The following is a 24,549-nucleotide window of genomic DNA, read 5'->3' on the forward strand; positions in this document are numbered from 1 at the left end:
AGAGGTCAGGGTGTCCTCTGAAGATGGCCACTGGGGCTTTCGCTCAGAGGCGAAGATTCGGTGGAACCCTAGCAATGAGCGCGTGAAAGCCATTCACCCCTGTTAGAAGAAAACAGAAAGAGGCCCCACAGCTGAACTTCTCATCTGTGGGAGCAAACAAGACGCCGTCTCAAAGTTGGAGGGGGGAGTGGGTAGCTTTGAACTGAGAATGTAAAAGCACGTTTTCCAAACTTGTCAGGATTGGGTTTCATTTCTAGACTTTTATTCTCAAAGGAACCATGAGGAAGAGATGTAGCTTAAGACGTTTTGAAGTGAGAAATAAAGAAGTTACTTTCTTTTGTCTCCATAGAACTGAGTAAGGGAAAAATTAAGCCAGCGGGTTCATTTTCCCTCTGTTACAGCAGAGCGCAGAAACCAGACGGCAGAGCGTCATTAGGAAAGTGAGGTGTCTCTGTCTGATCTGAAGACCGCTGTCTGTCAGCTGCCTCCACGGAGCCCTGTCCTGCCTCTGAACTCCCTTCAGGTGTCATTTCATCAGAAGCTGAAACAAGACAATGAGGTGAGCAAATCAGTCAAGCTTCGGACTGGCTTCTGTCTGAGCCAGGCTCCAGACAACACAGTGTGGCCACCCTGGGCTTCCTTTCCTATCTCCCAAACAGGAGAATGTCTTCGTAGCCAAGGCTGAGAAAGCCCACACGGGCCTCGGCCTTGCTGCTGTTGTATTTCTTTTGTCTTACATTGTGTCATCTTGTTGGTCACATACCAAATCTTTACTTGTGTGTAACCCACAGACTAGCACTAAGCCTCCAAACTTGCTGGCCCTGTGACTGTGTAGGAAGTCTGAGCAGCAGTATGAGAAGGCCGAGGGTCACACCCAGTATGGCCACAATTCATTGTTAACCTCCCTGGGCGTTGTTTGTCCTCATCTGAAAAGTGGGGAAATAATGATTACACCTGTCTCGCAAGACTGTTGGAATAACTAAATCAGATGATTTATATAAGGTGATGAACGCAATGATAATATAGAGTATGAACTCAAAAGGCCAGTTCTTATTCTAAGTATGGAAGAGAGCCCAGGGAGAGAAGGTGCTAGAAAAGAACTACCCCTGGGAATGAGCCACACAGGGAGGAAGGGTGGGGAACAGGACTCAGAGAAGAAACGGAAGCAAGAAGGTTGATGGAAGACCTTCTCTCCATCTCTTCCTGCTTTCCCTGTGGTTTCATTTGGAAAAGTTAGCATCTAAGATTTTAAAGTCATGTATCATTCCTGTTTCTCTCTCTCTCTCTCACTCTCTCTCTCTTTTTTTTTACACTAATCATTGTTCCAGAGACATTCAAGTTCAGAGAGGTTCACATATTAGATTTGCGGCTCTATTGTTTTAGAAATTAGGAAATGTGGGAGGGGCTTCTATCTTCAGCCTTCTGCTCCCAAATTAATGAATGACTTCTTTCACCATTAGGGACTGTTAGCACTTCAGACTTCTTCCTGAACCCGTTTCAGTGATAAACCTTAAGAACTTAAAAGCAATGGGTAGTTTTCAGCACAAACAGTTTGCTGATGTTCTGGTCATTAAAGAACGGTAGTGATGATGTACTAATGATGATGTGGAAAAATTTGGGCTTACTGGGCCTGTCGCCAGTTTCTTCCCTGTCTCTAGCCCAGGATGAGGCGAGAATTTGGGAAAGGACCCTGGAGCAAACAAAGAGGGAGTTCTATGATTCTAGGACCATGTCACTGGGGCAACTCCTGGTGATGGCTCATAGAGGAGTATTCAGCTCATGCCTAAGGTGGGGCTAATCTGACAAGGAATCAAGGTTTGTAAGACCCTCACATGTGGCATCTTTATAGGGTATAGCCAAACAGGAGTTACTTTAGTGGGGATGCCATTAGCTATATGTTCATTTGAACTCCATAGTACATCCTCCCCCCTCTCACCCCTGCCTTGCAAAATACTGAATCATGCTTAGCAATATTATGCTCTTTGGAAACTGTTAATTATTCAGATATGGGTGTTTCTTTTTTGTTTTTGTGTTTTGCTAATTCTCTACAAGTTTTCTTACTCTAAATATGCTTCATCCCTTTCACTTTGAATCACAGAACTTATTGCAGTATAGCTTTTCTTTGTAAAATAAGCACTATTATAATCTTTAAAAGGAAGCAAAGTTTTAAAAAATGGAAAACACAAGATTAATGATAAGGACAATGTGTTTGAAAAGTGTGAGATCAGTTTTGCTGTGGCCTAATGGCAAACAGAGAGGAACAGAGCTGATTGCTATTGAGAGGACATGGCTACAGCCAGGTCTGTCACTTAACCATCGGCACTAAAGGGGGCAACGGAACTCCCCATCTAATGTCTCTCTGTGCCTCAGTTTCTCCAAATGTAAAAGGATTACTACACAATACATCTGCCTCCCACTCAACTCATAGAAAAGTTATGAGAACCTGTAAGAGAAAATCTCCACAAGATAATATTGTGAGCGCAGAAATTTGTTTTGTGTCTTTGGAATTGTACCAAAAGCGGGGGTCCCTCATAGCGAAGATACAAACAGAACAAGAAGGGGTTGGAGATGCTAAAATAAGGGAATCCAGCAAAGGAAACCTTTTTCTTTGCCTATCGACAGGGAGCCTCTGTTTATGATGTGCCCGTGCTTCCTGACAGCACCATAATTTCTTTGTAACCAAGACGAATAATCTGTTTTCTGGTTTGCTTCTCCCAAAGAATTTGGGAGTAAACTCAACACTAGGAAATAATATTTCACAGACCCTTTAATCTCCCCATTATTTGATACTTTCTCATGTTTTTCTTCCTTCTAATTTCTCTTCTTAAAAAGTTTTCAACCTACTTTTCCTCACTGCTTCATTTCTCTCGTTCCCACGGCACATTTTTCTCTCTTCTAACCTGGTCAGTTTGTTGTTGTTGTTGTTTTACTTTCTCGCCTGTGTGTAACTGTGGTCCTCTTCTCCATTTCTACCCACATTTCCCTTGCACTCTTATTACACTCACTATCTTCCTCTTTCCTTTTTCTGTCCTTGAAGAAAAAGTCCCTGATGGACAAGGAGAGAAAAAATGACCAGGTAGCATTGTGTTGGGAGAACGGAGACAGCATATTGAAAGCTACCAGGCCCAACACAGCTTTACTTAAGCCAATGCCACCTGACGATCCAAACAAGCCTTGATCGGCATGGAATAGCAAGATCTTCCTTGAATTTTTACTCATATATATTGGACACTCTACCCAATCCAATTCCACATTCCAGATGAGGAAAGAACTTCCTTGTTTACGTGAGATGAGTTCTCATTCATCACCTTTTGCTCCTATAATACCATTGCTCACAGCCCCTCAGGACTGCCTACTAGTATCATCATTTTGCTACATTAATGTTCATTATTGTGCATCATTGGGAAATGTAGTGCTATGGTTAAGTTTCTTGCTTGAGTATTACAATGTGCATCTTCCATGGATTACTGATATCGAGGTAACTAAAATAATCTAGACGTCAAAACTAAGTTGAACTCTGTTAGTCTTTCCTGGAAACTTTAGAGGCAACTTTAGGACTCACAGAATATCAGGGACCTCACAGATGTATTACAAATTTGCAGAAGTACACAATAATTGGAGTTTCCATTTGATGTGATGTAAATTGGCTTTTGGTCTACAACAGCGCAAATCACACGGGAAACAACTATATCACGTCAAGCACATTATGTCCTTTTTAAAATGTCCCTCTTCTGTTTTGAACTGTGTTTAAATGTTCAAGGGAAAGAAATCCATCACCTCCCAAGTTACAAAACAGCGTATGTGTGACAGTCCCCGTTCTGTGCAGAGAAGCGCCCACATATACACATGCATGTGGACCCTAACATGCTCAAGTTTGGGAGATAGGCATCAAAACATTTGTAGTAGCCTCTCTGGGTGATGGAATTACAGGTGCTTTTGCTTTCTTCCTTTGGTTCATCTGCACTTTCTGGTTTTAACATAATGGTAATAATCAAATATTCCTTCTATAATATAAATGAATAAACAAATAATGTTCAGTTGAACAAACCAACACAGCCCAGGAAAGAATTAAAAGCAGCACCAAAACCCACTTCAATATCTATTAAAAATGAATTAAGTAAAAAGAATGGTTATAGAAAGAACCTTCCCTGGCTTCGGGAATAACTATTGCTTATGTAGCATTGTCACATGTGAACTTAGGGGGTGCTGTAGTTCAGTAGTGGTAGCCAAGAGGAGTTCTGGGAAATGTTATTGCCTTGGGAAATATACATGGAATTTGGGTCCCTGGCTGGTCATTACAAACAGGACTCCGTGAGTCATAAAGAATATGACATGGAGTTATAAGAAGGAGTCTTACATTTGCGACTGAAATAATTCCTTGTCTGCATTCTGCACCTGTATGAACCTCCTAGATAGAATAAGATGTGGGAAACTGTGTCTTAGTTTCTTTTTTTTTTTTTTTTTTTTTTTTTTTTTTTTTTTTTTTTTTTTAATTTTTTTAAATGTTTTATTTATTTCTAGGAGAGAGAGAGAGACAGCTTGAGCAGGGGAGGGTCAGAGAGAGAGGGAGTCACAGACTGAAACAGGCTCCAGGCTCTGAGCTGGCAGTCAGCACAGAGCCCGACGCGGGGCCCGAACCCACGAACCGCGAGATCATGACCTAAGCGAAAGTCGGACGCTTAACCGACTAAGCCACCCAGGCGCCCCAACTGTGTCTTAGTTTCAGTTCTGATTTTCCATGACTGGGGCAGGGGCTTTGGCCTAAGCCTGAAGTCTGACTCTCAGTTGGGTCTTCTCAGTTGTCCCCAGGACTTCACCCAGTTTGGGTGCTCCCCACATGAAGCCTGTAGTTGGGGGTCCCCTCCCACCTGTATGTCTCACCTGACCTGGCCTTTACTCCAAATGATCTCCATGTGTGCAGAACACTGTCTCTCCTCCTCCTTGGTTCAATCTGAGTTAATTTTCCAATGAATCCACCTGCACTAGGGGAAAGTCAGACTGACCACATCATACTGTTCATAGGTGTGAGCAGGAAAAGGAGTCACAAATTCTAGAAGTGATATTCTTTGGAGGAAACTCCACCAGTGAGAGAATTTTATCTAGTGATAAAAATGGTGCAGTGGGGCCATAAGGTTTCATGGGGGTGTTTGCCATTCTAGAATTCCTCTCCCCCTTGTCTCCTATTTCTGTCCATGGGCAAAAGAGGTCACGACCTGGAGAAACTAGATCTCCAGCTTCCAGAAGCCCCTGCATTCTCCAGAGATCAGAGAAGAGGCCACATCCTTGATCTGCCTGTCCCTGCCATCACATATTTGTTAAGTGAGTGATTCCCGACAATAAGGTCCCTAATTGACTAAGCAGTTGGCATATGTGACATGCCTTCAGCACTTTACAGTTTTCAGATAATACATAGCTTCTCAAATGTTCCTCAAAGTGACCAGTAAAGCAGGCACTCTGCTTTCAGGCTGAGAAACAAGAAACAAAGTGGACTTGACCAAACTGACACAGCTGCTTACTCGGCACCAGGATGTGGACACAGGTCCAGGAATTCTGATTTGAAGCTAATGCCCATTCTACCATGATGGTGGTTCCCTAGCCTGGCAGCTCGTCAGAATGCCCTGTGGAGATGGTTAACAAACCAGAGTTAAAAGACCCCCTCTGAGCCTACTAAGTCACTCTTGGGGTGAGGCCCAGCCATCCAAGTCTGATGCCATCCCATGCCTATTGGCTCCTGATGCTACATCCTAGTCGATGATGCCAAGGCTTATAGGTGACTCTAGAGGCCAGTCCTCACACTGACAATGTTCTTCCATTAGTAAACTCCTCATTTGTGAAGAGTTCATTTATACTTCTAGCATCTTCCTTCTACAGAACATTGTTGGGTTAACAGTTCAACTTCTAGAAAGCCTGAGGTTAAAAACAGCTATGCCTCAGGGATACAAGGCACAGCATAGGGAATACAGTCAATGGTACTGTAATAGCGTGGTGACAGATGGTGGTCACACCGTGGTGAACAGAGCATAATGTATACACACTCGTTGAATCGCTATGTCGTACACTTGAAACTAATGTGACATTGTGTGCCAACGGTACTTCAATATTAATAAATAAATAAATATGAAGACCAGTCTTCTAGCAAAAACAGCTGTGCCATTCATCAGCCCCAAGTAGAAAAGGTCAGGAAGACTTGACAGCCATGCTTAGAGAGGCCTCAGAAAGGCCGCTGAATGGTCGGAGGGCCAGGAATACAGGCCCAGGCTCCTTCGCCTGGCTCCCAACCAGCTGGGCCCCAGCTCACTGGACGCATCTGGGAAAGGCACTTAACTTGTATTGTCAAGACCCTGCAAAGTGAGGTGCAAGGACCTGCCAATTAAGTGACCGCAGACTCCTCCACCCATGAAGAGGATTGCATGGGGTGGGGAAGTTCCTCCTGTCGGGAAGACTGAGTCAGATTTGAGAGAACGGGCGAAGCCCCCAGCAGGTAGACCACTAAGCTCCGAGGGAGACCCCTGTCACTAACACCCTCCAGCGGAGCAGGTAGGAGTTGTAACAAGTCCTCCAAACTGACTTAACCTGCCATGAACCCAGCAAGTGGACACCCTTGGACTGATTTACAAGAAGGGGTCACCTCCAGAGAGGAGCCTGGGCTACGTGCCTAAGTGCTGTATGCAGGTCAGCCTGGAACCCATTATTATAATTGTCGGGAGAATCAGTTAGGAGACAAGTTGAAGCAAGTTGAAATTTGAAAAACACATTAACAGAGGTCTGACGAGATGCCAGAAGAGCCTGCCAGCAGGGACAAGCTGGAAGGCCAATTTTTCAGTCAATACTGAAAGGTGGTTGCTTAAATACCTGAGTCAACACACACTGATTTCTCTCCGGCTCAGTACTCCTGTTTAATTGCACTGGGGAGTCTCTCCCCTGACACTTCTAACACCCAAATACAGAGTGGAGTAAAAGAAAAGAATATTATTGAAGTGCAAATGAGGTCCTGGGTGCAGCCTGCAGGCCCGGGCCCTGCTGGAGTGGTTCCTATTGCCAGGGCAGGCTGACCTTCTGGCTGGGGCTCACAGAATTCAGGGAGACCCCCCCTTTGAAAGAGGGCCTCGGAAAGGGGTGAGTGTCACATCTCAGCTGGCCCGCAGAGAGGGGTCTGTGTGGTTTGCTCCTGGCCTCTGAGCTCCGTGCAGAGAGGGGGAATGCGAGGCAGAGCAGCGCCTCTTCCCACATCTGGGAGCCAGGTCAGATGGAAATGAGTGCCCCTGGAACATGATCGGAAATGTGGCCACCAGGTGACAACCTGGTGAGGTTGATGGCGGATTTGACCGATGAGGTGAGTCTTAAATGTCCTCCTGACTGCCTAGAGGTTGGGAAACCGGCAAAACTCGGAGGTAACAAGAGCCAATATCCTAATCTTCAGGGTTCTGACAGGTTTTGGCTACTAATAGAAGCATGTTCCCATACTAACGCCCACATAGGGGCCAGGTGGAAGGGCCCCAAGGCTGGAGGTAAGAGTGGGGGCTCCTGCAGTGACCTTCTGGCAGCCCTCACCTAGCTCAGTGCAAAGCATGACATTATCAGATGTAGCCCCAAACCCACGAGAACTGAGACCTAAATCACAATGTCAAGGCAGGTCCAGGGAGCAGATAACATGAATCCTTCAAGGGGAAATTCTATGTCTGCTGCCAACCATCAGAGATAAGGAAGAAGCCTGTGTATCATGGGAAACTCAACTCCAATTCCCTGGGGAAGTTGTTAAAAGCAATTTCTGATCTGGTAGGTCTGAGTTTGGATAGCCAGAGGGAGGTCCAGTGGCTCTGCTGTGCTTTGTCCTCATTTCCAAGCCTCTGACTCCTACCACGCGTTTTATCATTCACCTACACTGTGTGAGCTGGTCCTCACCAATACGCCTGCGAATCGCACCCAGAAACGACCAGAAAGTGGCTCAGTCAGAGCCCAGAGAATGTGAGAGAAACATGGCAGAGCACTGTGAAGCCTGGAGGTCCACATGCAGCGAGCCGCCTACCACCTGGAGAAACTGAAATCGTTTTGGTCCATTGCTCATGTGAATACAGGCTGCCTGAGACAAACAAGCATAAAGATCAAGTCCTACTTCTTCCAAGTTGTGGGACCTCATTGAAATTTTGTCACCTTTATGAACTTCAACTTTCTTACCTCTGTTAGGGGAACAGTCACAGGACTCTTGTGTCAGATGAGATAAGTGGGCAAAATGCCCAAGACTAACTAGTTGCCCCACAAATGCCAGTTCTCCACCCATCCAGTTTTCACCTCCAAACTGAAGCGACCTCAGTTTCTCCTTCTATAGTTGTTGGTATTGGTGTATGTCCAGGAAAGCAGCAGTTGGAGGAGATACTGTATCAGGGGCCCAACTGAGAAACTTCTGTCTCCATTTTCCACAAGAAGTCCGGCCCCTGCCCAGCCCTGTTCATCTCTCCTGTGGAGGGATCCCCAGGAAGCACAAGCTTGAGCAATGAATTTGTTTCCCTTCCTAGAGCATGAAGCGTTCTTAGGCCTCCCATTCTGAGCTGTTTATGGAGCAGTCATTTAGGTACTCGAGTGGCACAGGCTTCTCCCATGGGATGTTCCCAAGGAGCTCCCATAGCTTCCTGCCTTGCCCCTTACTTACACTCAGACTTTCTATGTGTGGACAGGAAAGCTCAAGACCACACTGGCCAGGGCTCCTGCTCACCTTTTGTCCCCTACTGTCCCTTCCTCTTCTGCCCCCCTTTAGACACACTGGCCTTCTTATTCTTCTTTGAATTGGCCATGCTCATGTTTGCTTAGGGCCTGGAGCTGTCTGAAAGTCCCATGGCTATGACTTGCCGCACGGCTGGCCCTTGACCATGCATTTCAGCTTAAATGCTGCTGTCCCAAAGAAGCCTTCATTGCCCTCTTCTCCATTGCTCAGTTTTTCGTTTTCTTCCTAACATTTGTCACTACCTAATGTGATCTTATGTATTTCCTCTAGGGTGTGTGTCTCCCACTACTAAAATGCAGGCTGTATGAAGTTAAGGACTCATGTCTTCTGTTCAGTGAGCAATGGCCGATCCCAGCATAGGTCCTGGCCTCCACTCTCTGTTTCCCTGGAGCATCCACAGTTTTCTAAAAGATGTTGTTGAATTAATCTGTGAACGCTGCATACGATTTACGGCTTGACCATTTTTCAGAAACATGCAGTTGTAGGAAGGCAGGGAGTTGGGGTGGGAGTACCTCTGGGTCATGGCAGAAAGTCTACTCAGAGCTTCTTATGACCCAGAATCCAAGATTGCCCTGGGCCCCAATCAGAGTAAGGGATGTTTTGCCTTGTCTCCTCTCACCAGAATTAAATGCAAGGGTCTCATCAGTCCCTCAATCTCAGATTCTGGGATCGAACTAGAAGGAAGTGTTCAGACATGGGAACAATACCCAATGCCAAGGGCTCAAGCAACATTCCAAAGCTACTGTCTAATAAAAATACCTATGGCTAAACTCTTTATATAGAGTTTATTAACCTGTACTAACTCTTCACACGGGTTGTCTCATTTTCTTTAGAAATGGTCTCAGTGACCAGGCAGGGTTTGGAAAAATCCTTGAGAGATAGTCCTCTGTAACAGACACTGCTGTCTTGCCTCAAAAGCTTAATCCTGCCTTGGACCCTCTCACATGGAGTTTCCAGAAAGCAAGAAGGTGACAGTGGCTGCACAAAGCCAGAGAGGAAAAGTTGGGGGGTGGACTGCCGTGACAGCAATTCACTCTGCAGGCTCATCCCTGTGTCTTCGTCACCGCTTGGTGTCCCCATCCTTAAAACCCATCCTCAAACCTGAGTTGTGCATGGCTCTTGAGTGGAAGGCTCTCCCGGGCAGTAAAGAGTGGACATGGATTGAGGGAAGCCTTCTACCCCTACCTCCTTCAGGAAGAAAACAGAGAAGAGGGTCACCGGGACCGTACTTCTGTTGTTGCTGCTCTGAGCACCCTGTGATGGGAAAAGTGTGGAAGTCTCTGGCATTCCTTATTCACAGATGGCGTGCCACTGAGGGCATAATGTCCAGAGAAACTTTGTTTAGTGGGCATCTGGAGACCAATATGTCTTTCCAAGTATTAGACATTCTGTTGGAGGGGGGCACAGAGAGCCCTTCCAGAATGAGGGCCCCGGCACTCTTGGGGTGGGGAGGTGGGTGGGATGAGGGAGTATGAAAACAGAACACATTCAAAGTGCAGTGAGCAGCCATCAGAAGCAGCCTGCCCCAGGGCCCCAGACTCCACCTGAGCTGTCCCACCCCCCACGAGCCACACCTCTGAACCCACCCAATCTCCTTATGTGCCCTGCAGCCCTGGGGAGTGTCTGTAGTGGTCACTGGACTCACCATCTGCTGTGTCACTCTTCAGGGACAACTGCCTGCTGTCCTTGTACTGCATGATGGCAACAGCTGTGCTGTCTTGACAACCTTGAGCACTTGCTTCTGCAAATAAGCACGTGGGGAAGGAAAAGGGAGGATGGCAAGCCGACCTCACGAGCCGCAGAGGTGGGGGCCTTTCTTTGATGCCTCTCAACATCAGCAGCCCCAGGGGCATTTCCTCGGGTGCCCATCGTGTGAAGGACTTACTGCACAGCGGTTCCAACTGTTAAATGTCACTGCTGGGGAGATTGTATGACATTTAGTATGTTTCATGCATTCACCAGCTAGAAGGTGAATCAGTAAATGCACTTGCTTTGTAGAACAAAAGGGAGGAAGGAGAATGGTTTGAGAAAGAGCTCTCTGTGGTGCCTTCCTTTCTTGCTCCTTTTTCCTCACATGTGTCCCCTCATGCCAGGTGGGGGAGGAGCTCGGACCCGCAATGACACTGGGGGCTCACTACTGAGGCCCCCTCACCCTGCCCCACTACAGTCTACCCAGAGTTCTTAGCGCTGGCTGCAATTCCAATCTACTCACATTCATCTCCTTGGACTTCGTCCCGCACTTCCCCCAAATCACCCAAAAAGCTAATGTGTATGTCCTATGGGAGATAATCTGAGGAAAGAGGCCAATTTGGGAAGAACATTAGCATTCATAGTAGTGTTTCTGTGTCCCCCTCCTCCATCATGGGCTTTGAGAGGCTCGGTCTTGCTGTGTGGGACAAAGTCCCTTGGCCCCTGGAGGTTAATGGGATCATGTTCTGGGCCATCTCCAGCACTGCACTGCAGTGGGGGTGGGAGGGGCAGGCACTCCCTCCCCCAGGGCTCAAGCCTCAGCTCACCCAGGAGATCCTAGGCTGATGGCGAAAGTGGAGTGACCCCAGGCTGATGGGGAAAGGCAAGTGGAGAGAACCAAGGAAAGAAAAGAGGCTGAGATCTTTCTGCCATTTCTCTGCATGGAGATACCTGGCCAAGGAGGTCAGGAGGGGGCTGACATCTGCCCAGAGGAATGGGTGACTTTCCTTTACCATAAACCATACCTGGGGAGATATTTACCCTCCAAAGTGTGCTTTTTCCTAGTTTGCACAACGATTCTGTTTAGGATCCAGAAGGGATCTAATGGGCTACCCACACACACACACACACACACACACACATATCTTTTCTCTTTCTCAAGGTTTACAGTGAAATCTCTAACTGAGGCACCCTTACTCATATTATACTGTTGACTTTGTTTTCCCAGCTCAGAACTGAAAGTGGTTAAGAGTCTACTGACACACACCATGTTCTAGAATCCCGTTTCTCAAATGTTCCCATTTGAGAACTCCTGCAGGGACATCAAGGGAGAAAGCAATACCCAGTCTGAGCTGGGTGCACCGTCTGAGCAGGATTCTGCCCTGTCCTGATGCTAAAGCCTCCAGCTCCATCTTTTCTCTCCCACAATCAGGTGGCAGAACACCTCTCCCCACTTACTGTGTTTAGTTCTGACAACAAAGAAAAGAAAAGGGGGAAAAACCTTACTTACCCCTTTCTAGCAATCCTGCCTGTGGGGAGGGCATGTTGGTGAGAGAGAGAAGGTGATGTCATGGGTGAGGCACCTTAAGCCTAGAAATTTAGAGGCCAAAAACTCCGCTAAAGGTGCCCTCTGCTCTATCCTAGCCAAAGCTATTCCTAATGTTTAAGTTTAGATCTCTCTATCTCAGTGTCTTTATCAGTAAAATGTGACCCCAATCCCATCGCAGCCCACAGGGATGGTAACATGAGGTGAATGCACTATGAAAACAATTATTAAAGTTCTTCCAATACCCATCTCTTTATTGGGATTGACCCACTTAAAGAAAATAGTAACCTTAATTCATGTGTCCCGAAGAGACTTCCTGCACATATGAGCAATGAGAAACCTCTGGATTTTGAGATTTTTCCTTTGCAGGCCCCTGGAGTAACTAAAGATTAGCTCCTGTCAGAATGAATCCATTTCCGCCTCCACTTTACTTTGGAGGCTCAGGGAGGTTTGCCTCCTGCTACTGGCTTTCCCCTTTGGGTCAGCACCCCCCCCAGCACTGACCAGGGCAGATGTTACAGGGCCCTGACCACGTGGGGTGGAGGGACCCCCCCCGGTGGTTGATGGAGACCTCCTCAGAGGATTCCAGCTGCCACGGCACCCAGAGCCAAATGGTGATCCCTGGGCTGGCTTAGCACTGGGTTGTTTTAATCTAAACTCACCCTCCCGTCCTTCCTGGAGCCCCGTGAGTCACAGATTTTGTCCTTCTACCCAGTTTTAGAAGCCAGCAGAAAATGAGAAAGGCGGAAGGTTTCTGTGTGAGGGGAAATCCTGTCCTGGAGCCTACTCGGAGGCTGAGGAGCAGAGCGCGAGATTCTCAAGTCCCCCAGCTACAGGCGAGGCGGATGGGAAAAGACCCCCTTTCTGGGACAGGCAAGAACCTTGAAAATGAATGCATGAGGGACCCTTTAGACTGGACCCATCAGCCCAACTCAGGGGGCATCAAACTATCCCAGATGCAAGTGTTCATCCTGGGTGTTCTGACCCGTGGGAGCCTCTACCCAATGGGAGTGGTGCAAAGGGGTGACCCACCCATGCTGACCCTGCATTCCCGAGGGCCACACTAAACACATCTGAAGCTGTTAGTGGAAAAAGCATCCGACACTGAGATGCAGCTTCTGTTGTGCTCACCCTTGTGATCAAGCAGGCTGAGAGGTCTACCCATGATCTCCTCCTCTGAGGCATGCAGGTTCCGGATCAGAAAGTACGTGGTCATTTTCCCTTTCCCTTTCACTTCGATTTCACCCCTCTCAATTATTTCAAACCCTTGATTTTCCAGAGCTCTGCAGAGAGGGAAAAAAATTCCATCAGATATCAAAAATCATGGCTCTATAACTTGAGCATTGGCAACAACGGAGAGGGCGATGCAGGAGAAGTCTGGGTCCTGGGGCGCACAATGGGCTGGGGGTGCGGGTGATCCCAGGACATTGGCCAGACCAGCTGAGTGGGGCAAAGAGGCAGCTGGGGAGAGAAGTGAGCATGGAGCTCAAATATGCTGAACAGGGTGCCAAAGGCAGAGTGAGTGCACGAGGGACCCACCCAAACCCATGACTATCCCATCTTCCCTTCCTCCAACACATTGCTCAGACCCACAGCCCACACGGTGTGGCAACCATGTCTTCTATGCTGGTGTGTGCACCAGCCCCTCAGACTCCAGATTTCATCCGTGCGTGTAGTGGCACCTCTACCTAGGATGCTCCATGGTTCCTTTGAATTCAGCACGTTCAAACCCGAACTCATCATCTGCCACTGTGAACTGGAAGCGCTCATACCTGTCCTGGTCTCCAGTGGTGAGATTCAGGTCCCTGTCACCCAGGATGGAGGCCTGGGAGATATTCAAGACTTCTCCCTCTTTCTCATTCTCCATTTCTAGCAATTACCAGGTTCAGCTGATTTTACTTTTCCCAGAATTCCCACCACCAGTGCTCTGGTTCAAACCCAACTCCTTTTTTTTTTTTTTTAAATGTTTTATTTATTTCTGACAGAGAGAGAGATAGACAGACAGTGTGAGCAGGGGAGGGTCAGAGAGAGAGGGAGACACAGAATCTGAAACAGGCTCCAGGCTCTGAGCTGGCTGTCAGCACAGAGCCCGACCTGGGGCTCTAACCCATGAACTGTGAGATCATGACCTGAGCCGAAGTTGGACATTTAACCGACTGAGCCATCCAGGCGCCCCCAAACCCAACTCCTAATAGACCTTCTCTGTCTTGTTTCCTGATGCTCAAATCTGTCCTTGCGCACTCTTTTTTTTTTTTTAAGTTTATTTATTTTGAGAGAGAGAGAGAGAAAGAGCAAGTGGAGGAGGGACAGAGAGGAGAGAGAGATAATCCCAAACAGGCTCCACACCATCAGCGCGGAACCTGATGCGGGGCTCGAACTCACAAACCATGAGGTCATCACTTGAGTCAGTAGGATGTTTAACCGAATAAGGCACAAGGGTGGCCCCTGTCCTTGCACGGCCTTGAGTGTCAGCATCAAACAGGACCCTGACCCCGCCATTCTCCAATCTCAGCTCCCCAGCGGCACTACTTTGTGCTCCACATTGTCCACTCAAGCAAGCTAAATTGTTCGTAGTTCTTTGCTCCTACTTTACATCTGTACTTGTACTGCTGGGTTTTCACGCCCAGAACCTCAGCTTTGGCTAAATCCTACTCTGAACTCCTTGTTCAAGATTCAGCTCAGGAATCTCTTCCTCCCCAAAGGATTTCTTTACTGGATTAGGCACTCCTGCTTAGGCTCTTAAAACACACACACTCGAATTACCTCAGGCATAAGAGTACAGTGGATAAAGCGGGGACTCAGAGCCTGACCCCCACATCGTATCTGGGCTATTTTCTTTCCTAACCTACTTGGGGCCTGAAGCAAGTTGCTGACTTTTTGTGTCTGATTTTTTTTTTCCTCCTCCATAGATAAGAATAATACAGTACATTTTCACAGAGCTGTTGCAAGAGTAAGTGAGCATATGTAAAAGAACTCAGAACAGAATTTGGTTGGCTTCCTGTAAGGTGTCAAGAAACCATAAGTATTATTTTATGCTTATCTTTACCATTGTATTTATCACACTTCCAAATAATTGTTAGTGAATACTTCTTTCTTTTTCTGCTAGACCAAGGGTCAGCACGCTTTCTTGTAAATGACCAAAGAGTAAATATTTTCAGCTTTGCAGGCCATACAGCCTCTGCCACAGCTACTCCACTCTGCTGTTGTCACCTGAGAGTAGCCACAGACAATGTGTAAATAAAAAAGCGTGGCTGTGTTCCAATAAAATTTTATTTACAAAAAACAAGCAGTGGACTGGGTTTGGCCAATGACCATACTTTGCCAATCCCTGCTTTAGACTGTATGCTCCTTGGGAGCAAAACTATCTTATGGAAGAGGCTGAAGAATATTTATTGTCTGACACGGTGTGTTCTGTAAGCCAGTGTGGCACGAGAGGAAAACCACCACGGGTTTCCTTCACTACCCCCATCCCATGGCTGCGAGGCACTGTGTGCATTCTGGAAGTAGGAGAAGACAAAGGAAGGCATGAATAAATGAATGGCTACCTGTAGGCCGTGGGGCTGAGGTGCACTTTGTTGGGAAGCCCGTGACTTTCCATCCTGGAAGCTGTGTTCACAGTGTCACCAAACAAACAGTACCGCGGCATCTTGTCTCCCACCACACCTGCTAAGACTGGTCCCGTATGGATCCCCACTCTGATCTGTACAGATAGAACCTCATTGAAAAGGGGCTATCGAATACTCTTGCTTTCCTTTTTAAATTAAGGTATAATTAACATAAAATAAAAAGACAGATCTTCAGTATGTAGCTCCATGAGTTTTGACAAGAGCACTTACCCTAAAATCCACCATCCAAAATAAAATACAGACTACTTTCGTTACCTGGCAGAATTCTCTTATGCCCCTTTCCAGTTAAGTCTTCCCTTCTCTGCAGGGGTAAACGCTTCCTTATTTCTTTTACAAAGAATATCTGCCTGTTCCAGGACTTCGCACAAATGGAATCATAGGGTATATTGTTTTATACCTGCCTTCATGTATCCAGTTGAATGTTTCTGAGATTCATCCATGCTGTTGTATGTATCATTCATTCATTCTTTTATTACTGAAGCTGTTCTATTGTAAGAATATACCACAGTTTATTTGTCCAGGTTTCTCTTCGTGAACATTTGGATTATTTCCAGTTTGGGGCTTTTAGGAACACTCTCATACAGATCTTTTTGTGGACATACATTTTCATTTTTCTTAGATAAGTGGAATTCCTGGATCACAAGGCAGATGCATATTTAATGTTATGAAAAAAAAAAAGCATTTGCTAGCAATTTTCCAAAGTGTTTGTACCATTTTACATTCTTATCAGCAATGTGACACTCCAGTTGCTCCACAGTCTCGCCATCATTTGGTCTTCTGGTAGGTGTGAAATGATATTTCGTTGTGGCTTTAATTTGCATTTTGCTGACGGCTAATGATGTCAAGCACATTTTCATGCAGATATTGTTCGTTCTTGTATCTTTTTTCTTAAAAAGTCTGTTCAAGGTTTTGCTCCTATAAAAACTGGGATTATCTTTCATTGTGAATATAGAGGAGTTCTCTACTATATATTTGGATGTGTGATACACACGTATTTCAAATGTTTTTCCCATTCTGTACATTCGTTTCCCTTAACAAGCACAAATGTTTAATTTTGATGAATACATTAGTATGCCAGGGCTGCCACAACAAGATACCCCAAACTGAGTGGCTTAAATAACAAATATTTATATTCTCCCAGTACTGGAGGCTGAAACTATGAGATCAAAGTGTTGACAGGCTTCATCTCCTCTGAAGAGTCTTCCCCTGGTTTATGGATGTCCTCACAGTATTTTCAGTGCACATGTGCATCCCTGGTATTTATTCCTATTCCTGATTTCCTCTCCTTATAAGGACACCAGTCAAATGGGATAGAGCCCACCCTAACAGCCTCATTAACTTGACTGCCTCTGTAAAGTCCTTATATCCACATATAGTTATATTCTGAGGCCCTGGGGGTAAAATATCAACATATGAATTTCAGGGGGAACACCATTTGGCCCACAACAATGAGTTTATCAGGTTTTTTTCTTTCATGGTTAGTATCTTTTGTGTCCAATCTAAGAAATCAGTGCTTACCCCAAATTCATGGAGCTCTTCTCCCATATTTCCTTCAAAAAGCTTTATGGTTCTAGCATTTATGTTTAGGTCTGTGATATATATCAAATCAATTTTTATATATGAAGGATTTGAGGTACATTTTTCTTTCCGTATGGATTTTCAGTTGAAATGAACCATTTCTTTTTGTTTTAATTTTTAAAATATTTTTATTTCTTTTTGAAAGAGAGGGAATACAAGAGAAAGAAGCCACCCAGGGGGTCCCAGAAATGAACCATTTCTTAAAAAGAAATTCCTTGGGGCGCCTGGGTGGCTCAGTCGGTTAAGCTTCTGACTTCAGCTCAGGTCATGATCTCGCAGTTTGTGGGTTCGAGCCCTGTGTCAGGCTCTGTGCTGACAGCTCAGAGCCTGGAGTCTGCTTTCGATTCTGTGTCTCACCTTCTTTCTGCCCCTCCCCTGCTCACGCTCTTTCTCTCTCTGTTTCTCAATAATAAATAAATGTTAAAAAAGTTAAAAAATAAATAAATTCCTTTACCTGCTGACCTGATTTTGTGCCTTGGTCAAAAATTAATTGGCGTTAAATATATAGTCTCTTTCTGGGCTCTCTATACTGCTCCAGAGATCTATTTGTTTCTCCTTCTTCTAATTTCACCCTGACTTTGTTAGCGTAGCTTTAGAATAAGTCTTGAAATTAGGTAGTGCAACTCCTTCAGTTTTCTTATTTTTCAACATTTAAAACTAAATTTAAGTAGTTTGTTTTTATTTCATTTTCCAAATTTTTGTCCTTAGTATATACATATTTAACTAATTTTTGTGAACTGTCCTTATGTCCTGTGAGCTTGATATTTTGATATAGTTTGTTGAGGTTTTTTAAGTGTACCATGGTCTCTGTAAAAAGATCATTTTACGTCTTCCCTTCCAATCTTTGTGTCTTATATTTCTTTTTCTTGCCATATTGCATTGAGTAGGACTTTTGGTATAAAAGGCAAGAAGTGCTTATCTTTGTATTTATCCTGTTTGGGTTTGCTAAGATTTTGGATATATAAGTTGATATCCTTCATCAATGTTGGGAAATTCTCAATCATTGTTTCTTCACATATTTCTTTTTTTTTTTTTAATTTTTTTTAATGTTTTATTTATTTCTAGGAGAGAGAGAGACAGGGTGAGCAGGGGAGGGTCAGAGAGAGAGGGAGTCACAGACTGAAACAGGCTCCAGGCTCTGAGCCGGCAGTCAGCACAGAGCCCGNAGGCTCTGAGCCGGCAGTCAGCACAGAGCCCGACGCGGGGCTCGAACCCACGAACCGCGAGATCATGACCTAAGCGAAAGTCGGACGCTTAACCGACTAAGCCACCCAGGCGCCCCTTCACATATTTCTCCTGACCCATTCTTACTCTATCCTTCTAGGATCCTGGTTCCATTCATGGTAGTCCATTTTGATATTTTCCTACAGATCTAGGATGTTCTGTTTCACTGTTTTCACCTTGTTTCCTTCTCTGTGTTTCAGTTTATTATCCGTCTTCACAATCCTTCATCTTTTCCTTTACTGTGTCTAGATTCTGTTAAAGCCATAAAATGAATTCTTTGTTCCTGATTTCTGATATCATGGTTTTCATTTTCATTGGATAGTTAGATTAATAGATAGTTATAGATAAAGAGCATGCATTTCCCGTCTGCTCAAGCCAGTTTTCCTTTTCTAGTAGATCCAGTAAAATATTTATTGTAGTTATTGAAAAGATTCTGTCTGATAATTCCAACATCCAAGCCATTTTTAGACCTGCTTCTGTTGACTATTTCCTCTCTTGGCTATACACTGAACCACATTTTTCTTGTTTCTCTTGCATCTCATATTTTTAATTATTTCATCATATTTCTCATATTGTGTGTGAAAGTACAGTAGAGACTGAAGTAGAGAATATTGAATCCTCAGTAAGGTTCAAATCTTTTCTCTGGCAGGCTGCTAGAGTGGAGATTGATTGAATTTCATCTGTATTTGTGTTGCATCTGGGCTTTTTTTCAAAGATATTGCTAGATTCCATGCAATATCTGATTTCAAATATTATGAAGGCTAGATCAGGACTTTCTCCCCATCAGGGCTTGGGATGTGAGCACCAGCAAGGTTCTGCAAACCCTCCTTATACTTTACAGCAAGTCTCCAGCTTTTTAATTGTGGAAGATCTCTTTCTGATTTACAGCCTAATGGCAAGGTGAGGTGTTTGGGGGTCTCCTTGCTCTTTAGTCTCATGCTGGCTCTCTGCACATTGGGAGATTTCTCTTTACCATTCTTCTCTGCCCCCAGACTTCAAAGTGTCATTGTAGTGTACTTAGTAAAGGCCAAGAATACCTCATAGGGATTTCTGTCTGTTCTCTGACTCTAACACTACCCATCCATGGGCCACTGACTTGCATGTGGAGAGGGCCTCACATACCTCAGGGACTGGGGGTTTCTCTCAGCTCTCCTCCCCTAGCCCCAACCTTTGCTGAATAACCACAAGTACTTGGTGAAGGCTGTGCGAGAGTTGGTAGATGGGTACAGATTCTGTGGCTAGACAGGATCTTTGAAATTCTAACCTATCATGCTAGCCTCCATGTGGCCATTAAAGTTCACCAAAATTCAGACTGGTTTCTTTCTTTCCTCACCTGCAGCTCTACTAGACATGAACGTAACCAGAAAGCTGGTTGCTTTCTGAAATCAATTCATTTATATTTCTTTGCTTACTGATTTTTTTTAACTACTAGTATGGGAAAAGCAGTCTCTTGCAGCTTTCTATATCCTAACCAGACTTAGTTATCTTTTCATGCCAGATTTTCTTCTCCCTGAAATAAGAAGATACATTCCTCTAGGAAAATGAGCCTGTCAAACACCGAGTCATACTGTCTCATGCAGAGTAGGACCTCATTACTTGTATACTGAGGGAAATATGAATGAAATAATAGAAGATCTCAAAGAGTACTAATTTAAAAATTGTTGAAATGGCAGCACAGTTCTTTTAAGAGAGAGAAATCTTTCGAGTCCTTTTCCCTACTTCCTTAAATAAATCCACATGGTGTGTTGTTTCTGGTAGATATTTAATGATGCTCCTCACTATGTCCCTGTTCTTATCTTAAACTTGATAACATCTTTTCCTGTTTTCTTCTGGGTATTTCACTATGATAGTTTCCAGGAATTCATTGTTTAATTTCATTCTTATTGGTAGGGCATTACTTTCATCTCTATAGCTATGCCTGCACATACACAATTTACACAACAATAATATATTTTCAATTCTTTTTTTCTTCCATGGCTTATAATAGAGCCCTGTAACTGAAACACATATCTCTTATCTGACATTCTTATCTCATTCCCTCATCCCCCCCCATCTTGATTTTTTATTTATGATACAGGGGCTTTTATTCAATAGCTGTATCTGTGTGTTTACAATGGACCAAATATTGTGGATATGTAGTTCCTGCAACTACATGAAATTACTCTTACTCAGACTCTTGCAACGCACACAGTAACCAGAACCTTCAGTGATTCTCAGCGTCTAACTCGTGGTGAGGGTGCGCAGAATGCGTCTTCAGAATCTCCTATATAGGGGTCATAATTAGAAAAATCCCCTTCAGTCTTATACTTGTCTTCCTGATTTTCAGTTGGCTACAGTTTATTTCGAAGACCTGGCTGCCAGGATCAGAGAAGGGATTCCATTTTATTTTATTTTTAAATATTTTTTATTTATTTCTAGGAGAGAGAGAGAGAGAGACAGCATGAGCAAGGGAGGGTCAGAGAGAGAGGGAGATACAGACTCTGAAATTGGCTCCATCCAGGCTCTGAGCTGGCAGCCAGCACAGAGCCCGACGCGGAGCTCGAACCCACGAACCGCGAGATCATGACCTAAGCGAAAGTCGGATGCTTAACCGACTAAGCCACCCAGGTGCCCCAGGATTCCATTTTAAAATGCAGAAGCCCCACTCTAAGGCATCTCAGGGCAGCAAGAATCTGCTGAGCAGACAGAAGAGGACACCTACTTTTTGTCTCCAGAATTGTCCATCTTTTATAGTGTGAACAAACGTCCGTGCCTCGAAGAATAGGTTCTTGTGAGAAAGGAGAGCAGAGAAAGGAGAGAGTAGAGGAATGCTACTCTAAGCCTCCCATGGCACCTGGTGCATGGATTGCTGGCTGGAAGCAGTTTCCCGCCTCAGCCTGACTTGTGCACCTGGAAGAGGGCAGGCTGAGGACACAATTTCCCCAGGGGCGGGAGGGGGTGAACACTTGTTAAATGGAATGCTCAAATAAAAAAGCAGGAATTATAAAAGAGCCAGATATAGGGGTTACTGGGTGGCTCAATCAGCTGAGCGCCTGACTTCAGCTTAGGTCATGATCTTGTGGTTCATGGGTTCAAGCCCTGTGTCAGGCTCTGTGCTAACAGCTTGGAGCCTGGAGCTTGCTTTGGATCTGTGTCTCCTTCTCTTTCTGCCCCTCTCCTGCTCTCTATCTCTCTCAAAAATAAATAAACATTAAAAATTTTTTTAAATAAAAGAGCCCAATATCAAGATGGATTGAGTCTTGCAAAGTAAATGGAGAGGTGTGCTCAGCACTGTCCCAAATTATAGAGAAAGAAGCTTGTGGTAAATCACATGAAAATCCCAAGCTTGAAAGCCTCCTCTGAAATTTAAGAAAAGTTGGGATGATAATACTCTTACTAATATTTCTATTACTTAAAACCTATGCAAGAGAAGACAAGAGTTGGGAAAAATAACCCATTATAATTACTTTAACATGCCCAGTAGCTATCTGAGCAGACTAATAAACAGAATTCTCCTCTTTAGTGTATGATATGGTTGGTAGCAAGCAAAGTTACTCAGTTTCTCTCTACCTGGATGGGCTCTCCAGTAACAGGATTCATCACTTCTTTTGCAGAAATTCTCATTCCCAAGGCAAAGTTAGCCACTCTCTGAGCATGGCTTCCAATGGGCACAGGGACACCCCCTACCACCATATAAGCATCTCCTATTGTTTCCACCTGTAAGGGGGAAAAAGGGGATATTCAGATGGTTTCCTTAATACATCAAATATATCCCACTATATATTTTTGTCATTGTCCACATTTTGACAGAAAGACCCTATCACAACTGGTGGTGATTTGCCAGGAGGATAAGGAACATAAGGGAGGGGATGAGAAGAAAAGTGACTCAGAAAACCACCATGAGATAGCCCAAAGACTTTCTGCTTCTGGTGGAAGTTCCAGAGAAGACAAAGTTCCTGAGTTAGTGTATGATGCTATATATCAGACATACATTATTTAGATTAGACTCTCTGCTGAATTGAAGGGGTAAAGTTATTCTCTGGGAAAACAGTGTGCCCTCAAAGGCATTTTAGCACTGGGTATTATAAAAGGATTCCTAAAAAACAAAAATTGCTAAAATATCTCCAATTCCCTTTTAGCTCTACCTCCTCACCCCGCTCCCATTGACACCAAACCATAGGGCAGTGAAGAGAGAGACAGAGGAAGACTTATAACCAAGTTCCCGCCCGGCCTAAACACACTGTGACACACACACACACACACACACACACACACACACAGTCCACAAACACTTACTTTGTAGACCTCATGGACGCTGGTTAGTCTGTCAAACTTGGAATACATTGAATTCAGCATGTTCACTATTTGGATAGGTTGGCAGGCGGCGCAGATGTTAGTAAATGTCACCACGTCACTAAAAAGAATTGTGCAGGTTTTAAATTCTCCTGTAACATAAACTGAGTGTCAGTGAGAGCCGAGGATATGGGATAATCATTCTATGAATTCTAGATCCAAATGCCAAATCTGACTGAGCCTTGGGAGAAAGGAGCCACTTCCATTCAGCCAACAGACGCTCACTGAGTGCCTGCTATGAGCTAGTCATCATTCAGGAGACGCGTGTAACATGGAGCAGACAGGACCTCTGCCCTTAAGGTGCTCCCGGTCCAGTAAAGGAGACGTAAGAGTAAATAAATACTCGGTAAGGTGTGATGAGAGCCGTGGCAGGACAGAAAAGGTTGGGTCGGCACTGGCTTACAGAGAAGCTTCTGGAAGGTAGGCTGCTGCAGAGCCTGAACTACAGGAGGCCCGGGTTGGGGCTCACAGAGACTGGTCACATGAGGTGGTGAGTTCCACTATCTGTGTGTGACGGGGAAGCTACCATGTCCTCCGCACGCCCTCCTAACTCCATGGGCTGCTCCCAGTCTTGCTAATTGCCATACAGCAGTCAGATGATCTGTTTAAGTCAGACCCTCCAAGTCCATGACTTCAGCGCACTGAGACTAAAATAGAAAATCTTTGGGGTGCCTGGGTGGCTCAACCGGTTGAGTGCCTGGCTCTTGGTTTTGGCCCAGGTCATGATTCCCCGGTTGTGGGATCAAGCCCCACATCAAGCCCTGTGTCAAGGCTCTGTGCTACTTAAGATTCCCTCTTGCCCCCCGCCCCTCTCTCTGCCTCTTCCCTGCTCATGCACTCTCTCCTGCTCAGAAACAAACAAACAAAGGAAAGAAAATCCTTATCATGGCCAATAAGGGGTCTCCTCTGTCCCCACCCCACATCTCATGTCTCTTTGCTCTCTGACTTACTCCACTCCAGGCACACTGGCCTCCTTGGGGGTTCGCAAGTGCCTCCTGCTTAGGGCCCTTGCACCTGCTGTTTCCTCCGCCTCTTTTCTCTGACCTCTCTTTTCTCCAGTATCCAAGGGGCACTGTCTCACATCTCAGAAGTAACCACCTCAGTGAGATCTTCCTTTGCCACTCTATCTAGAATAAGAGTCCCTAGACTCTATCCTTTTAGCCTGATTGCTGCTCCCTTCCCCCTAAGCCTTACATGGCATATTTTATATGGTATTTTTATTTGCTTACTGTCCATCTATCTTCCCCACTGGACTGTAAGCTCCGCGAGACGAGACTTTGTACTCTGCTGTATCCCCAGCACCTTGAGCAGGGCCTGGCACATAGTAGATCCTCAATAAAAACTTGTTGGATGACTAAACATGTGACTGCCTGAACACAGCTGGGTGCCCCCTGTATCATTTATACCTCTGGTGATAATCCCTCCTTCATGGAACTTTCTCTTCCTTCTGGCTTCTGGCCTACCCTCTCTTCATAGTCTCCCTATCCTTCTGAGCTCCTTATTTTACATATTCCACTGACTTTTCTTCCTTCTTAAATAATAGGTGTTCCTTAAGCTCCAAAACCTAACTCTCTTCCCTTCTCACCTTCATGCCCCCTAGATGACCTTCTTTAGAGCTCATAGAGTCAGTGTTTACCCACCACCCACACTGCAATAATTCCTAGATCGATAGCTGACCCTGGGAATTTCCTTTGAGATCTCCCCGCAGTTCCTAACTACCTACTGGTCGTGTCATGCGGAGGATCCTACAGGCATTTCAAACTCAGCACTTCTAAAGCCGACCGTCCCACCTTCCCCTCAAACCTGCCCTTCTTCCTAGTTTTGCCTCAGAATAA

The 24,549-nt window shown here is 45.1% G+C and overlaps 1 protein-coding gene across 1 annotated transcript in view; it reads right to left on the minus strand.

The window, feature by feature from the left end:
* Positions 1-395: 395 nt before the first annotated feature.
* The window catches only part of LOC120234311 (guanylate cyclase soluble subunit beta-2-like), an 81,854-nt gene continuing 57,700 nt past the window's right edge, over positions 396-24,549 (minus strand). Inside the window, exons 11-16 of the mRNA XM_039236114.1 lie at positions 22,658-22,806; positions 21,932-22,078; positions 15,500-15,654; positions 13,086-13,237; positions 10,365-10,460; positions 396-541 (exon numbers count right to left, since the gene is read on the minus strand). Coding sequence (XP_039092045.1) covers positions 396-541; positions 10,365-10,460; positions 13,086-13,237; positions 15,500-15,654; positions 21,932-22,078; positions 22,658-22,806 — 845 coding nt within the window. The remainder of the gene's footprint in view (positions 542-10,364; positions 10,461-13,085; positions 13,238-15,499; positions 15,655-21,931; positions 22,079-22,657; positions 22,807-24,549) is intronic.

This window comes from Hyaena hyaena, unplaced genomic scaffold (assembly GCF_003009895.1).
Source record: "Hyaena hyaena isolate Hyena2069 unplaced genomic scaffold, ASM300989v1 scaffold_106, whole genome shotgun sequence".
Lineage (NCBI taxonomy): Eukaryota > Metazoa > Chordata > Mammalia > Carnivora > Hyaenidae > Hyaena > Hyaena hyaena.